Here is a 14,057-nt window from a genome sequence, read left to right as displayed (position 1 = left end):
ATCCACCTGTCTCGGCCTCCCAAAGTGCTGGGATTACAGGCTTGAGCCACCACGCCCGGCCAGTTTTGTTGTTATCCAGCCTGGAGTGCAATGGTGCGATCTTGGCTCACTGCAACCTCTGCTTCCTGGGTTCAAGCGATTCTCCTGCCTCAGCCTCCTGAGTAACTGGGATTACAGGCATGCGCTACCACGCCTGGCTAATTTTTTTTTTTTTTTTTAAGGAGAGATTGGGTTTCTCCATGTTGGTCAGACTGGACTTGAACTCCCGACCTCAGGTGATCCACCTGCCTCAGCCTCCCAAAGTGTTGGAAATACAGGCATGAGCCACCACGCCTGACGCAATAGCACTATTGACGACAGAAATAAAATAAGTTTGTGACCTGCCAGATTAACAGATTGTACTACATCCATACTTTTTCTTTTACCTCCAAATACCATCACAACATCCATACTTTGTAAAATATTACTTATCAAAAAGAAGTATGATTAGGGGCTGTGCTCAGTGGCTCACACCTGTAATGCAAATACGGAGGATCACTTGAGCCCAGAAGTTCTAGACTAGCCTGGGCAATATAAAGTGAGACCCTGTCTCTACCGAAAAAAAAAATTAACCAGGCTTGGTGGCACGTGCCTGGGATCCCAGCTACTTGGGAGGCCGAGGCAGGAGGATACCTTGAATCCAGGGGATGGAGGCTGCTATGAGACAGGGTGGCATGTGCCTTTAGTCCCTGCTCTTTGGGAGGCTGTGATAGAAGGATCCCTTGAGCCCAGGAGTTTGAGGCTACAGTGAGCTGTGATCACACCACTGCACTCCAGCCTGGGTGACATAGTGAGACCCGGTCTCTAAGGGAAAAAAAGAAAGTACAGTTAGGCTTATAAGATATTCATGACGTGCTGTTAAGTAGGGGAAGAACAGACTGAAGAATAGCATAATGGTATTCTTCATATTAAAATTTTGTGTATCTAGTCTATATTTAGAAAGCTGATTGCTGGCAGGTGTGGTGGCTCATGCCTGTAATACCAACACTTTGGGAGGCCGAGGTGGGCAGATCACCTGAGGTCAGGAGTTCGAGACCAGCCTGTCCAACATAGTGAAACCCTGTCTCTACTAAAAAATAAATACAAAAATTAGCCAGGCATGGTGATGGGCGCCTGTAATCCCAGCTACTTGGGAGGCTGAGGCAGGAGACTTGCTTGAACCCAGGAGGCAGAGGTTTCGGTGAGCCCAGATGGCACCATAGCACTCCAACTTGGGCAACAAGAGCAAAACTCCGTCTCAAAAAAAAAGGTGTTTGCTAAAATGTGGTTGGTACCTTGTTCTTGGTTTCTTTATACCTTTCTGTATTGTAATTCTTTTACGAAAAAGATACGTAACTTGAGAACAGAAAATTCACCTCACTCTTTTTAATAAATCCCTTCAATATTAATGCAAAAACTTAATAAGTGGGCATGGTGACATGTACTGTAGTCCCAGCTCCTTGGGAGGCTGAAGTGGGAGGATGGCATGATCCCAGAAGGCAGAGATTGCTATGAGCTAAGATGGCACCGCTGCACTCCAGCCTGGGTGACAGAGCAAGACCCTGTCTCAAAAAAAAAAAAAACAAAAACTGAAGAGCTCAAGATTAAACTAGATCCCTGCAAAGCCATCACCTCCATTCCAGGTTGTTACTTTATTTGGTGATTTTAGCATTGTAATAGAGTAAGTAAGTATTGGTCTTTGTCCCAGTTCTTGGCACAGAGCTCCCCAAAAACACTTGGAGTTTGCAGAGTGCTAGAAGTATCTTTGTCATTCCTGGTGATCCACTTTGGACCACACCTGAGTTTGTTCTACTGTGAGGTGACTTTAGTGGGGCCGCTAGATAGCCTCATAGTGACTTTAGTCAGAAAGGCCAGTTACTTGATTTGAGGGTTAAAACTTGTCAGCCCACTCACCAGCCTTGGGGTCGCAGGGCTAGAGATTGAACTCTGTAAAAACTCTTAATTTGATGTGCTTCCTGGTTGATGAACAACTCATTGACAGACTGGGAGGGTAGCATTCCCAGAGACTTCATGGAAACTGCAACCCCTCCCCACCTTGCCCTATGCATCTCTTCCATGTGGTTCCTCAGCTGCATCTTTTATTTAAAAAAAACAAAACAAAACAGTAATAGTAAAAAGCTTTCTTTGGTTCTGTGAGTCATTGCATCAAATTATCAGACCTGAGGAGGCAGTAGTGGGAACCCTAAAATTTGTAGTCAAGTGGGATAGAAGTGTGCAGGTAGCCTGGGACCAACGACTTGAAACTGGCTCCTGAAGTAAGGACGGTCTCCCAAAGCTAACTTCAGGTAGTGTCAGAATAGGATTGAGTCGTACACCCAGTTGGTGTCATGAGAAAAGGCACCCCACATTTGCCATTACAAGTGACATCAGAAAGGATCACACAATTGTATGTATTTTTTTTCACTGGGGTCAGATCACAGGTTCTTTGAAGGTAAGACTGTCCCATCCTCTGCAGTACCTATCATAGTGATTTGTGCATAGTAGGTGCTAAGAGTAAATTTTGCTCCTGTGAAAGTGGTTCCTGTATTTTAAGATTATGCCATTGGACACAGGTATTCTGTCAAGCAGTAGAAGTAGAGTTTATTCTATACAAGAACAAGTTTTCTCTTAAATATATAAAGATTCGGAACATGTTATTTTGGAAGTTTTAAGTGTGCAGTTCAGTCTTCAGTGTATATACAGTTGTGCAACCATCAACCACAGTCAATTTGAGAACATTTTCCTCATCTGAAAAAGAAACCCTGTACCCATCATTTCCTATTTTTCTAATTGAAGGGGTGGCCTGCCCCTCCACACCTTTGGGCGTTTCTCGTTAGGTGGAACCAAGAGACTTGAGAAAAGAAATGAGACAGAGACAAAGTATAGAGAAAGAAAAAGTGGGCCCAGGGGACCGTTGCCCAGCATACAGAGGACCCACGCTGGCACCGGTCTGAGTTCCCTCAGTATTTATTGATCTTTACCATCTTAGAAAAAGGGAAGTGGCAGGATAATAGGATCATCGGAGGGAGAAGGTCAGCAGTAAGACATATGAATAAAGATCTCTGTGACATGAATAAGTTTAAGGAAAAGTGCTGTGCCTTGATATGCATATGCAAACATCTCCATAAACCTTTTTAGTGCATAAAGAGCAGCATTGCCGCTTGCACATCCCACCTTCAGCCCCAAGGCAGTTTTCTCCTTTCTCAGTAAACAACATGCAATTGGGTTTACTAAGATGTTCCATTGCCCAGGGACGGGCTTTTCTCTATCTGAACTGCCAAGAGGCCTTCTTTCCTCTTACACTAGTCCTCTTCAGCACAGACCCTTCACGGGTGTCAGGCTGGGGGACGATCAGGTCTTTCCCTTCCCACGAGGCCATATTTCAGACTGTCACATTGTGCCTTAGACAATACCTAGCTTTCCTAGGCAAAGGTCCCTGCGACCTTTTGGCAGTGTACGTGTCCCTGGGTACTTGAGATTAAGAGAGTGGTGATGACTTTTCTCTACCATAATGCCTTCAGGCACTTGTTTAACAAAGCACACCCTGCAAAGCCCAAAATCCGTTAAAACTTGAGTCTCCACAGCACATGTCTCTTGCAAGGACAAGGTTGGGGGTAGGGTCACAGATCAACAGCATCTCAAATACATGGAGTCTCTTATATCTACTTCTTTCTATATAGACACAGTAACAGTCTGATGTCTCTTTTCCCCACACTCATAGTCCCCCAGCCCTAGGCAGCCAAGAAGCTATGGATTTGCCTGGTTTGGACACCTTTTTTTTAGACGAAGTCTCAGTCCCAGGCTGCAGTGCAGTGATCTCGGCTCACTGCAACCTCCACCTCCTGTGTTCAAGCAATTCTCCTGCCTGATGCCTTAGCTTCCCAAATAGCTGGGATTACAGGCGCCTGTCACCACACCCGGCTAATTTTTATATTTTTAGTGGAGACGGAGATTTCACCATGTTAACCAGGTTGGTCTTGAACTGACCTCATGATACGCCCACCTTGACCTCCCAAAGTGCTGGGATTACAGGCGTGAGCCACCACACCTGGCCTGGACACCTTAGATAAATAAAATCATAAAGTATGTGAATTTTTTTTTTCTTTTGGCACACAGTCCCGCTTTGCCACCCAGGCTGGAGTGCAGTGGTGCAATCTTGGCTCACTACAACCACCACCTCCCAGGTTCAATCAATTCTCATGCCTCAGCCTCCCAAGTAGCTGGGACCACAGGTGTGCACCCCCACACCTGGCTGATTTTTGTATTTGTAGTAGAGATGCAGTTTCGCCATGTTGGTCAGGCTGATCTCGAACTCATGACCTCAAGTAATCCATCTGCCTTGGCTTCCCAAGTGCTGGGATTGCAGGCATAAGCCACTGCACCCGGCCTCACTGGCTTTTTTATTGCCAAATAATATTCCATCATATGGATTGGATATATCATGTATCCATGTTATTAGTTGATGAATATTTGGATTGTTTTACTTTTGGGCTATTAATAATGTCTGGTTAGGCCAGGCACAGTGGCTCACGCCTGTAATCCTAGAACTTTGGGAAGCCGAGGCAGGCAGATCACCTGAGATCAGGAATTCGAGACCAGTCTGGCCAACATGGTGAAACCCCATCTCTACTAAAAATAAAAAAATTAGCCAGGCATAGTGGCATGCGCCTGTAATCCAAGCTACTCGGGAAACTGAGGCAAGAGAATTGCTTGAACCTGGGAGGCGGAGGTTGCAGGGAGCCAAGATGGTGCCACTGCACTCCAGCCTGGGAGACAGAGCAAGACTCCATCTCAAAAGGAAAGAAAAATAATAATGCCTGGTTAAAGAACTCAAGAATGTTGGCTATCAAGACAAATAGTATCCACACTTTAGTTTTGTGGGAATGTCCTAATCAGGGGCCTGTGGACCACCTGCCTGTTTTTACTGGAACATGGTCATGCTAATTAATACTTCATTACCCATTATAGGTTGTCTCCGGATGCTTTCATCCAACAGAGTTGAATAGTTATAACACAGACTGTGTGGCCCAAAACCTATAAAGTATTTACTGTCTGGTTTCCTGGCTTAATCTGTTGTTGAAACCTTGAGTTTTAGAAGAAGTCTTCATGTTTACTAAATTCTTTTTCTTGTTTTTGGGCAGGCAGAGAACATTTATAATGATGAAGACCCTGAAGGAAGCGTGGATCCAGAAGGACAAGGGTCCTAGATATGTCTTTACTTCTTGTGATTTTAGACTCCCCTTTTTTCTTCTCAACCCTGAGAGTGATTTAACACTGGTTTTGAGACAGACTTTGTTCAGCTATCCCTCTATATAATAGGTACCACCAATAATGCTATTAGCCCAAACAGTGGGTGTTTTCTAAATATTAATGGGGGGGCTTGATTCAGCAAAGCCACAAACTTAACGTTGAAATTTTCTTCAGGAATTTTCTAGTAACCCAGGTCTAAAGTAGCTACAGAAGGGGGAATATTATGTGTGATTATTTTTCTTCTTATGCTATATATCCCCAAGTTTTTCAGACTCATTTAAGTAAAAGCTAGAGTGAGTAAGGAATAGAGCCAAATGAGGTAGGTGTCTGAGCCATGAAGTATAAATACTGAAAGATGTCACTTTTATTCAGGAAATAGGGGAGATTCAAGTCATATAGATTCCTACTCGAAAATCTTGACACCTGACTTTCCAGGATGCACATTTTCATATGTAGACCAGTTTCCTCTTGGTTTCCTCAGTTAAGTCAAAACTACATGTTCCTCTTTCCCCATATATTCATGTATTTTTGCTCGTTAGTGTATTTCTTCAGCTGTTTTCATGTTGTTTCTTTCCTGTCTGTGAAATGGTGTGTTTTTTGTTGTTGTTGTTTTTTTTAACTTGGGACCACCAAGTTGTAAAGACGTATGTTTTTACCTGACAGTTACACCACATGCAGACTGTCAAGTTGAGAAGAGTGAATCAATAACTTGTATTTGTTTTAAAAATTAAATTAATCCTTGATAAGAGTTACTTTTTTTTAGGAGTTAGTCCTTGACCACTAGTTTGATGCCATCTCCATTTTGGGTGACCTGTTTCACCAGCAGGCCTGTTACTCTCCATGACTAACTGTGTAAGTGCTTAAAATGGAATAAATTGCTTTTCTACATAACCCCATGCTGATGGGTTTTATTTAGTATAAAACATCCATCAAACACCAGTCTCTGGCTTCTAGAAGAGTCCTTCAGATGACAGTTGTTTTCCATGGTCTTTGACTATCAAGAGCAGAATTAAATATAATAGTCCCAGAGCTGTAGAAAAGAGCTTTACTCCTTGACAGGGAAAGTGAAAGACATAAAACACTGAATCAGAGGTGGCACAGATTAGTCTTTGATAAGGTAACGTTTCTTTGAAGTCGATCTCTAGAGAACTACATGGACTTTCAAGAATGTCAAAGGCAGTGTGGTAGAGAGAATTTAAGGCAAAATTTAAATTTGGAAAAGGTGCTTGAACCTTTTCTCAGAAAGAGGTTTTGTCTCCCCAGTATGTTTTTCACTGGGGCCTTTACTTAGAGGTTAGAAATAATAAGCTTTGAAAGCCTCTTATCACCAGATGCAATGACCAGATAAAATGCCTGTTTTTTTCCACTTAGTTTTTTGTTGTTGTTTTTTAACTGAGTAGATCATTCTGACCCAAAACCACTTTGATGAGGTAAGATCCTTGGGAAAATCTGAATAGCGTTAACCATTAGATTCAAATCTCGATTGGTTTCTTTTCTTCAAGTCTAGTTGTTTTAGAGTATAATGAAAATTAACTTGACACAATTTTAAGAGTAGACAATATGGGTCAGCATATCCTTTAGCAAAAAGTAAACTTTGTAAAAGTATTCATTTAAATTCTAACACTCATGGCACAAAAGAATGGAAATTGTAAATCCATGTAATGGAAATTGGCTATTTTTTAGACCCCACATGTGCCCCTCAAAAATGTTTTTGGTTTGGGTCAACACAAAGCAAGATACATTCTTTAAAATACTCCAAGATGCGTCCATACGTTCATCCTTTACTCAGTGCATGTGTGAGGGTTGCTGCTGGAAGATAGGAGGCTCATTTTTCCTTTCCGTGGTGTGTTAAGATCAGTATCAACAGCAGATGAAATAGAATCCAGCAAAGAGTTGACTGGTGTTCTCCCTCCAGCAAACTCTACAATCTTTTTAAGCAGGTCAGCCAGTATTTGCAACTTCCACAGGATGAAATGCTTGCCAAGTTCCTGGCACTCTTGTCTGTTCGGAAGAGAACGTCCAGAGGGTACTTAGTGATCCTTTGCTAAGAAGTTTTTTGCTGTTTCTGGGTTACAGATTTGGCCATATATTTCTAAACAGCCCCTGTAAGGTTGAAAGAAAAAGAAAAAGTTTGTAACAATGAACTTCTGAGGTTTAGTTACTGCAGGCTTTGTTGAGGAGAGGTTGTTACAGTGTGATTTATGGATGATCAGGGATGACTTTCCCCTAGCAAATATTTGGATGCCTCCTGTTTGTGAAATAGAGTGAATGGTAACCTATGTGGTGGTGATGGGAGGGATACTTAAACGTTTTTCTCTGGTACGTTAACTTCCACAGGTATAATTACAATGCCTGAAATTCTTTAGTTTCATTTCTTTGGATTAGTCATTGTCTTTTCCAGATTGTACTTTTAATCTGATCCACACAAAGATAGCTAGCAGATCATTGACTTCAATTGCAAGGTTATAATTTCACAAACATTAGGCATATTATCAGTCATGTGGATTCAAACACAGTTTAAGAAAATCCTCAAGACTGGGTGTGGTGGCTCATGCCTGTAATCCCAGCTGCTTAGCAGGCTGAGGCAGGAGTATTGCTTGAACCCAAGAGACAGAGTTGCAGTGAGCCAAGATCGTGCCACTACTCCAGCCTGGGCAACATAGCAAGACCCCCCATCTCTACTAAAAAGAAATTTTAAAAAATAATAATATCCTAGAAAATTAGAAAAAGCAACAATAGTTACTTGTGGGCCAGGCACAGTGGTTCATGCCTGTCATCCCAGCACTTTGAGAGGCTGAGGCTGGTGGATCACAGGGTCAGGAGTTCAAGACCAGCCTGGCCAAGATGGTGAAACCCCGTCTCTACTAAAAATACAAAAATTAGCCGGCCGTGGTGGCACACACCTCTAGTCCCAGCTACTCAGGAGGCGGAGGTTATAGTGAACCGAGACCAAGACCGAGCCGCTGCACTCTATCCAGCTTGGGTGGAGCGAGACTCTGTCTCAAAAAAAAAAAAAAAAGTTACTTGTGAATTTGATGTAAGTTTAGGAAATAAATAAAATATATAGGCATCTGTATAATATACAACTTGACACGGACTTTTATCCTTAGTTTCTTTAAGGGACTCTAGAACTTTTATGAGAATATACTAGTAAAACATTTGGGGAGGGATCCTGAATAGGTGATTGGTCAGAAAGATGCCTTCAGTTTTGTCAGTGTCTAAAAGTAAGTCTGTGTGGGCCAGGCACGGTGGCTTACACCTATAATCTAGCACTTTAGGAGGCTGAGGTGAGTGCATCACGAGGTCAGGAGATCGAGACCATCTTGGCCAACATGGTGAAACCCCGTCTCTACTAAAATACAAAAAATTAGCCAGGCGTGGTGGTGCATGCCTGTAATCCCAGCTACTTGGGAGGCTGAGGTAGGGGAATCACTTGAACTCGGGAGGCAGAGGTCACACCACTGAATCCAGCCTGGCAATAGAGCAAGACTCCGTCTCAAAAAAAAGGAAAAAAAAGGTAAGTCTGTGTAATATGAACATCTCTGCTTCTACCCAAAACCACAGCCTTTGAATATTAAATAAGGAAATTAATGGATAGATATGTTTATTATTTTTGATAGCACAACTGCCTTCCCTGCTATTGTAAGGAAAACAGAATAGCAGGTGGGTAGGGTAGGGTGAGGAAACAAGATGCCCAAAGCCTAGATGCCACAGAATTCGTGGTGATAATCAGGGCATATTTTGAGTCCTACTAGAAACTGAAACATTCCAAATGAACTCTGAATGCCTGACCCAGGCATTTTGGAGGTTTTTGTTATCCCCTTGTCATTAGGCACACACTTAAGGGTTTTTTTGTTGTTGTTTTTTTTGGGGGGTTTTTGTTTTGTTTTGTTTTTTTGAGACAGAATCTCTGTTGTCCAGGCTGGAGTGCAGTATTGTGATCTTGACTCACTGCAATCTCTGCCTCCCGGTTCAAACAATTCTGCCTTGGCCTCCTGAGTAGCTGGGATTATGCCCACTATGCCCAGCTAAGTTTTATATTTTAGTAGAGATGGGGTTTCACCATTTTGGCCAGGCTGGTCTTGAACTCCTGACCTCATGATCTGCCCACCTCGGCCTCCCAAAGTCTTAGGATTACAGGCATGAGCCACTCCGCCCGGCCTGTTGTTTTTAAGACATTAATTAGTACTGTTAGGAAAGCAGTAACAATGCAAACACCACTCTTCTCTCCACAAAGATCACCTTGAGACTGTGTTTCCATTCCACCTGCCTAAGAAGTGGGAGCATCAGCCTCTTCCAGGCTCTTGGGTAGCATAGCCCTTTAAAAGAAGAGAGCCATTTTCCATGTGTTTGTGGATAAGCACAATTTGAAAATCATTTCCCAAATCCTTGTTTTTGACTCTAAATTAAAATTTTCCCTAAGCCCTTCCACCATCCCCTCAGCCAGTGTTAGATGAGATTTGTGTAGCAGCGGAAACTGACTTATAAGTAGAGAGCTCTTCAGCAAGACTGAGCCTTAGCTGTTCCATCTCTTTGTTCTTCTGTTGCTGGACTTGCACCCCACTTCTTAACTGCCTTTGGCGTTCTTCCATTTCCTCCAGCTGTTCCTGCATGAGATGGCCAAGAACATTTCTAATGAGCCAAACAATAAAAACCTGACATTGTCCACTCTAAATAAAACACTTTTTTGTTCATTGTTTAATCTTCGTAGCAGTATTGAGCAGCATTTATATGATAGGTTACGAAACAGAGGTTCAGAGAGGTTGGTCTTTGAAAAAAAAGTGAAAATGGTGACCTAAAAGGAATCTTGTCTGTTAACCACAGCTTAATAGACTCCTGGGAGGGTGATGGGGACTTTTTAGTATTACAACCTTAGTGTCATTGAGGAGGATTTTGGTCTAGTTAGTGAACTGAGAGTTTCATATACTTCTCCCTCCATGTGCAAGTTTAAGATAACTGGTAGTTTTTAATAATATACTACTTGGCCGGGCGCGGTGGCTCAAGCCTGTAATCCCAGCACTTTGGGAGGCAGAGACGGGCGGATCACGAGGTCAGGAGATCGAGACTATCCTGGCTAACATGGTGAAACCCCGTCTCTACTAAAAAAATACAAAAAACTAGCCGGGCGAGGTGGCGGGCGCCTGTAGTCCCAGCTACTCGGGAGGCTGAGGCAGGAGAATGGCGTGAACCCGGGAGGCGGAGCTTGCAGTGAGCTGAGATCCGGCCACTGCACTCCAAGCCTGGGCGACAGAGCGAGACTCCGTCTCAAAAAAAAAATATATATATATATATACTACTTAAAGTATGGCAACAATTATTAAATATTGGCTAGAATTCTAGGAGAGTTACACAACTAGTGGAAGTCCATGTTTAGAAAATAAATGGCTTGTTTAAGGAAAAGTTTTTGTGTCCAAAGCTCCTTAAAGTCAGAGATACTTCTACTTGGTACTTACCTTAACATCATGTGGAAATTGATGCTTTAGTGAGGGTGTTGGCTATCCTAGTTGCTAATTTCCTGCATCCTTTTTTCTTCTTAATTATTTTTTTTTTATAGAGACAGGGTCTCGCTATGTTGCCCAGGCTGGTCTTGTTCCTGGGCTCAAGTAATCCCCCCACCTTGGTCTCCCAAAGTGCTGGGATCACAGGTGTGAGCCACTGTGTCCAGCTCATCCTTTTTTCATTACACAAAAAGACTGAATTTCTTTAGTTGTTCTAAGTTGGAAGATGAAGATGCTATGCACAGGAGACCCTTGGGAGCCCTCAGATAATTTTCTTATTCTTACAAAACCAGGTTGGGATGCATTCTGTAAATTGTCCCTGCCTATGATATATACCTGAGGAATAAGGTAAGGACGATGTCAGCAAGTCAGTCTCTGGTTGACCTGCTAGCTGGCATGGATCCTTAAGGAGGCGGGAGGGAGTCGGGAAGAGAGGAATGGGTGAAGTTGGTATCTTTTAAAGGGAGAGTAACTTTACCTCATTTTAAAGAATACTAAGGAGTCCAGTTGGGGTAAATGCTATTATGAAAAGGATCTAGAAAATTTGTCCTCTGAGTCATACTTGACATCATACCTGTGGCACATCAGCCTGCACTGTTTGATACTCTGGCTGTATCTCAGCTTTCACCAACATTGTCCAAGGACCTTTTTTTTTTTTTTTTTTTTTTTTTTTTTTTTTTGAGACAGAGTCTCTCTCTGTCGCCCAGGCTGGAGTGCAGTGGCCGGATCTCAGCTCACTGCAAGCTCCGCCTGCCGGGTTTACGCCATTCTCCTGCCTCAGCCTCCCAGGTAGCTGGGACTACAGACGCCCACCACCTCGCCCGGCTAGTTTTTTGTATTTTTTTTTAGTACAGACGGGGTTTCACCGTGTTAGCCAGGATGGTCTCGATCTCCTGACCTCGTGATCCGCCCGTCTCGGCCTCCCAAAGTGCTGGGATTACAGGCTTGAGCCACCGCGCCCGGCCCAAGGACCTTTTTTAGTGCCCAGCCATGCCTAAGAGTGTGTCGTCTAAAGAGGGAAGCATCTGCATACTGCTGTCCTGATTTCTCAGTCCTCACTACATACCAGACCTGTTGTTAAGGCACAAAAGTGCATGCTTGGAAAAGCAGTCCGCACCACCAGTGATAAGCTGTGACAGAGTGCAGCAGCGAAGAAAGGATCGCTACAGTGGCATTAAGGATGGTCTCTTAATCCTGTGTTAACCACTAGATTAACTTTCCAGTCAACTCACAGTCCTTCAAAGGCTTTCCACTTTATTTAGTGGCATTCAGACCCCCTCTAGTTTGACCCCTACCTCCAACTTGAACCTCTGTTACTCTTCCATATGAACATTTTCCTCTAGCCCTGGATTACTAGTACCGAAGCCACTAGTCACGTATGACTCATTTGAAATATGACTAGTCTCAATTGAGATGTGATGTAAGTGTAAAATACACAGCAGATTTCTAAGACAGCACACAAAAAGAATGTAAAATACGTCAATATTTGATACTGATTACATGTTGAAATATGTGTTGGGTTAAATAAAATGCATTGAAGTTAATTTCACCTGTTTCTTTTTTTTAATAGAGCTACCAGAACATTTAAAATGACATTTGTGGCTTGCAGTGATAGCACTACTCTACCCTGACCAACTCAGATCTCTGCCTGTGTTCCTGCCACTTCTTTCACCTAGACAAACAGTCCCTTGTTTTTTGCCACCTTCTAACCTACATACTAACTTCTCAAGGGCCAGTACATGTCTGTCTACAGTTGCCCCAGCACTTGCATTGACAGCATTCCCAATTTTAATTTTCTACATAGGCCAAAGACAGAAAGGATACATTCCCCAACTCAGAAGTGAAACTGCTACAGCAATAGTATGAAGTAACAGGTGCTGTGAAAACAGGAGGGTTACCTGTCGGGAAACCAGGAAGAAGGGAAACGGGTTTAAAGGATGAGTAAGAGTTAAAGGGGGAGAAGAGGTCTAGTCAATGTATAGTCATGGAATTGTGGGAAAGTGGCTTACTAGTTCATTCCTTGCAATCCTATGGATATGGGAGTATTATTAATCTCATGTTTCATGTGAGGGTGCTGAGCCACAGAGCTTAAGTAATTTGTCCAAAGTTTCCAACTTAGTGATAGAGCTAGGATTTGCTGTTGGCTTAGAGCTCATACTCAAGGTAATAGGCTTTTTAGTGGTTCTCAGACTTTTCTGTGCAACCCCAAAAGATGGCCAAATTGGAGGGCCCTTGGTACTTTCCAGTTAGAGAATAACTCACTTTTACCTGGTGTATATATTGGCATTCTACGTACAATTCTCTGGGGGAGAAGGTCCATAGCTTTAGAGAAAACTTTAGTTTTGGAAACCACTGGTCTAAAGAATACATAAAACTGGCCAGGCATGGTGGCTCGTTCCTGTAATCCCAGCATTTTGGGAGGCCGAGGCAGGCGGATCACCTGAGGTCAGGAGTTCGAGACCAGCCTGGCCAACATTGTGAAACCCAGTCTCTACTAAAAACACAAAAAATAAGCTAGGCATGGTGGCGGGTGCCTGTAATCCCAGCTATTAGGGAGGCTGAGGCAGGAGAATCACTTGAACCTGGGAGCCGGAGGTTGCAGTGAGCTGAGATCAGGCCCCCGCACTCCAGCCCGGGCGACAGAGCGAGACTCTGTCTCAAAAAAAAAAAAAAAAAACCACATTGCTTAGATTTTATGAAATACATTCATTTTATCTGTTACGCCTCATTCTGGAGTACAAACTTCTTTTTTTTTTTTTTAAGACAGAGTCTCTGGCCCAGGCTGGAATGCAGTGGCATGATCTCAACCTCCACCTCATGGGTTCAAGCAATTCTCCTGCCTCAGTCCCTGAGTAGCTGGAATTACAGGCATGCACCACCACTCTTGGCTAATTTTTTTTTTTTTTTTTTTTTTTTTTTTTTTTTTGAGACGGAGTCTCGCTGTGTCGCCCAGGGTGGAGTGCAGTGGCCGGATCTCAGCTCACTGCAAGCTCTGCCTCCCGGGTTTTTACGCCATTCTCCTGCCTCAGCCTCCCGAGTAGCTGGGACTACAGGCGCCCACCACCTCGCCCGGCTAGTTTTTTGTATTTTTTAGTAGAGACGGGGTTTCACCGTGTTAGCCAGGATGGTCTCGAACTCCTGACCTCGTGATCCGCCCGTCTCGGCCTCCCAAAGTGCTGGGATTACAGGCTTGAGCCACCGCGCCCGGCCGGCTAATTTTTTTTGTATTTTTAGCTAGACAGGGTTTCACCGAGTTAGCCAGGTGGTCTCGATCTCCTGACCTCATGATCC

The 14,057-nt window shown here is 43.4% G+C and overlaps 2 protein-coding genes across 13 annotated transcripts in view; one reads left to right on the top strand and one right to left on the bottom strand.

The window, feature by feature from the left end:
* RBBP4 (RB binding protein 4, chromatin remodeling factor) overlaps positions 1-6,283 on the top strand; it is a 29,951-nt gene extending 23,668 nt beyond the window's left edge. For 3 of the 6 annotated variants that reach the window (XM_077987585.1, XM_077987539.1, XM_077987690.1), the window contains exon 12: positions 222-392. In XM_077987585.1, coding sequence (XP_077843711.1) covers positions 222-323 — 102 coding nt within the window. In that variant the 3' untranslated portion in view covers positions 324-392. 6 annotated transcript variants of the gene reach the window in all.
* Positions 5,609-14,057, bottom strand: part of SYNC (syncoilin, intermediate filament protein) — a 33,223-nt gene continuing 24,774 nt past the window's right edge. For 4 of the 7 annotated variants that reach the window (XM_077964485.1, XM_077964472.1, XM_077964481.1 and 1 more), the window contains 3 exons: positions 9,751-9,875; positions 9,511-9,587; positions 5,609-7,371 (listed from right to left, as the gene is read on the bottom strand). In XM_077964485.1, coding sequence (XP_077820611.1) covers positions 9,539-9,587; positions 9,751-9,875 — 174 coding nt within the window. In that variant the 3' untranslated portion in view covers positions 5,609-7,371; positions 9,511-9,538. The remainder of the gene's footprint in view (positions 7,372-9,510; positions 9,588-9,750; positions 9,876-14,057) is intronic. The other 3 variants (XM_077964451.1, XM_077964461.1, XM_002802294.4) reach the window with 1 other exon arrangement.

The sequence above is a fragment of the Macaca mulatta genome, chromosome 1, assembly GCF_049350105.2.
Source record: "Macaca mulatta isolate MMU2019108-1 chromosome 1, T2T-MMU8v2.0, whole genome shotgun sequence".
Taxonomy (NCBI): domain Eukaryota; kingdom Metazoa; phylum Chordata; class Mammalia; order Primates; family Cercopithecidae; genus Macaca; species Macaca mulatta.
This window is presented reverse-complemented; position numbering and strand designations above follow the sequence as displayed.